Source organism: Melospiza melodia, unplaced genomic scaffold, assembly GCF_035770615.1.
Source record: "Melospiza melodia melodia isolate bMelMel2 unplaced genomic scaffold, bMelMel2.pri scaffold_91, whole genome shotgun sequence".
Taxonomy (NCBI): Eukaryota; Metazoa; Chordata; class Aves; order Passeriformes; family Passerellidae; genus Melospiza; species Melospiza melodia.
Window position 1 is genome coordinate 216,245 of NW_026948805.1, and position 2,740 is coordinate 218,984.

The 2,740-nt window shown below is 51.2% G+C and overlaps 1 protein-coding gene across 1 annotated transcript; it reads left to right on the plus strand.

The window, feature by feature from the left end:
* Positions 1 to 717: 717 nt before the first annotated feature.
* On the plus strand, positions 718 to 1,665 carry LOC134414023 (olfactory receptor 14J1-like). The gene has a single exon (XM_063148022.1). The coding sequence runs from the start codon at positions 733 to 735 to the stop codon at positions 1,663 to 1,665; it is 933 nt and encodes a 310-aa protein (XP_063004092.1). The 5' UTR covers positions 718 to 732.
* Positions 1,666 to 2,740: the final 1,075 nt, after the last annotated feature.

Sequence of the window (2,740 nt, forward strand, 5' to 3'; positions counted from 1 at the left end):
CTGCCCAGCCCTGGGGGCTCTGGCAGGGGGCACAGCTGGCTCAGGGTGACGCTGTCCCCAGTGCCCGGCTCTGGGCAATGCTGTCAGGGCAGCCAGGGAAGGAGCTGCATCTCCCTCAATCCAGTGCCATCATAAGGACACTTGGAAATCTCCCTGAGACTTCTGTCCAAGCTGGGAGTTTTGGAGCTTCAATCCAGAATGCAAACCGCTCCTAGAGCATCTCTGAGTTATAAGATTGGTGGGGAAAGGCAGGTGTTCTGACACTGAAAAGGCTGCTGGGTTCGTGAAATTATCAAGGTGAGTCCTTGGCTAAAAACATTTAGTGCACTGTGGTGGATCCATCTGCTCTCAGCAGGACCTGGTGACATTTTAGGGGAAGCATGGGAAGGTAATCACCCTCCACCTGGAAAAGTTTAAAGCCCAAAGAAACTCAGAACAGGTGAGAATGAATGACCCTCTCCCCTAGTTTCCTCTCATCACTTTGCCTTCCAGAACTTGCTCTGTTCTCCCTGCGTGGAGTAGAAATGCAGAGGGTTTCTGATGTTCAAGAACACAAGGAGAGATATGGGGGAGCTTATAAAGAAAACCTCAGTACTCAAAAATCAAAGCTTGTGTCTCTGTTTTCCAGGGCAGGGTATATGGGAAATGGCTTTGGTTTTGATTGCAACTATCTCCCCTAACTCTTCACTATCTATTCGTCCATTAACAGGTCCCCATGGCCAGAGACAGCAAATGTCCAACAGCAGCTCCATCAGGCACTTCCTCCTGCTGGCATTGGCAGACACGCGGCAGCTGCAGCTCCTGCACTTCTGCCTCTTGCTGGGCATCTCCCTGGCTGCCCTCCTGGGCAACGGCCTCATCATCAGCGCCGTAGCCTGCGGCCACCACCTGCACACGCCCATGTTCTTCTTCCTGCTCAACCTGGCCCTCAGCGACCTGGGCTCCATCTGCACCACTGTCCCCAAAGCCATGCACAATTCCCTTTGGGACACCAGGGACATCTCCTACACAGGATGTGCTGCTCAGCTTTTTTTCTTTCTCTTCTTTATTGCAGCAGAGTTTTCCCTCCTTACCATCATGTGCTACGACCGCTACGTGTCCATCTGCAAACCCCTGCACTACGGGACCCTCCTGGGCAGCAGAGCTTGTGCCCACATGGCAGCAGCTGCCTGGGCCAGTGCCTTTCTCAATGCTCTCATGCACACGGCCAATACATTTTCTCTGCCCCTGTGCCATGGCAATGCCCTGGGCCAGTTCTTCTGTGAAATTCCCCAGATCCTCAAGCTCACCTGTTCGCACTCAAATCTCAGGGAATTTGGGCTAATTGTGTTTTCCATCTCTTTAGCATTTGGCTGTTTTGTGTTCATTGTTTTCTCGTATGTGCAGATCTTCAGGGCTGTGCTGAGGATCCCCTCTGAGCAGGGACGGCACAAAGCCTTTTCCACCTGCCTCCCTCACCTAGCTGTGGTCTTTCTGTGTGTCAGTACTGGCATATTTACCTACCTGAATCCCCGCTCCATGTCCTCGCCATCCCTGGATCTATCGATTTCAGTTCTGTACTCGGTGGTGCCTCCAGCCCTGAACCCTCTCATCTACAGCCTGAGGAACCAGGAGCTCAAGGCTGCAATGTGGAGACTGATGACTGCATGGTTTCAGAAACATTAAACTGTTGGCCAATTTCTGCAAATGACTTTTAATAAAACTCATCCTTGATACTTCTTGTTGGTTTGGTTGTGGAGTATTTTATCTCTTGTTTTATTTTTTCATATTATCTACAAAGAAATATCATTGTTTGTGCAATTTCTCATTTTGTTTCTCTCCCCTTCCCTGTGGCCACACACTGTGTCAATGAGGGGCTGTGCTCTCGGTGACTTTAAAGGAACCGAAGGATCCCCCAGTAGAGTTTTCTGCAGAGATGCCCTTTTGTTGACTTCTCTGGAGCTGCAGCAGCAATGTCTGTGTGCAGAGCTGGGGGCAGAGCAGTGCTGGCCCAGCAGCTGTGCCCAGCAGCAGCAGCACTTGGTGTTGCCAGTGCTGCTGCCGTGGCCCTGCCCCGCTGCCCTGGTGGCCCTGGTGTTGCTGCAGGGCCTGAGTGCTCTCGGGGCCAGGCACAGCCCTGGGGGTGGCAGTGACGGGGCTACAGCAGGGACAGGCCAAGTAATATAATTAATTTTTAATATAAATAATTTGTAATATAAATAATCTTTGATAGTTTTTTTGGCTTTGTTCTTTTTTTCCCCTGTGTTTTAGTTTTTCAATATTGTCCATGAAATAAAATAATTGGTTTCCCATTTCTCATTTTGTTTTTCTCCGCCTTCCCTGGAGCCATTGACTGTGTCAATGAGGAGCTGCAGTGTTGGTGGCTTTAATAGAACTAAAGGATGTCCCAGCAGAATTTTCTGCAGAGATGCCCTTTTGTTGCCTTCTCTGCAGCTGCAGCAGCAATGTCTGTCTGCAGAGCTGGGGGCAGCTCTGCTTCTGCTGGCCACTCCGTTCCTGAACCAGACCAGGAGCCATTGCCCTTCTTGCCCACCTGGGCACACTGGTGGCTGCTGTCCAGCCTGCTTTCCATCAGTCCCTGCAGATTCCTTTCTGCCTGGCTGCTGTCCAGTCACTCTGTCCCCAGCCTGTAGTGCTGCAGGGGTTTTTGTGGCCAAAGTGCAGGACCCAGCACTTGGACTTGTTAAACCTCACCTTTTTGGATCTGGGCCCTGGATCCAGCCTGTCCAGGTCCTTGTGC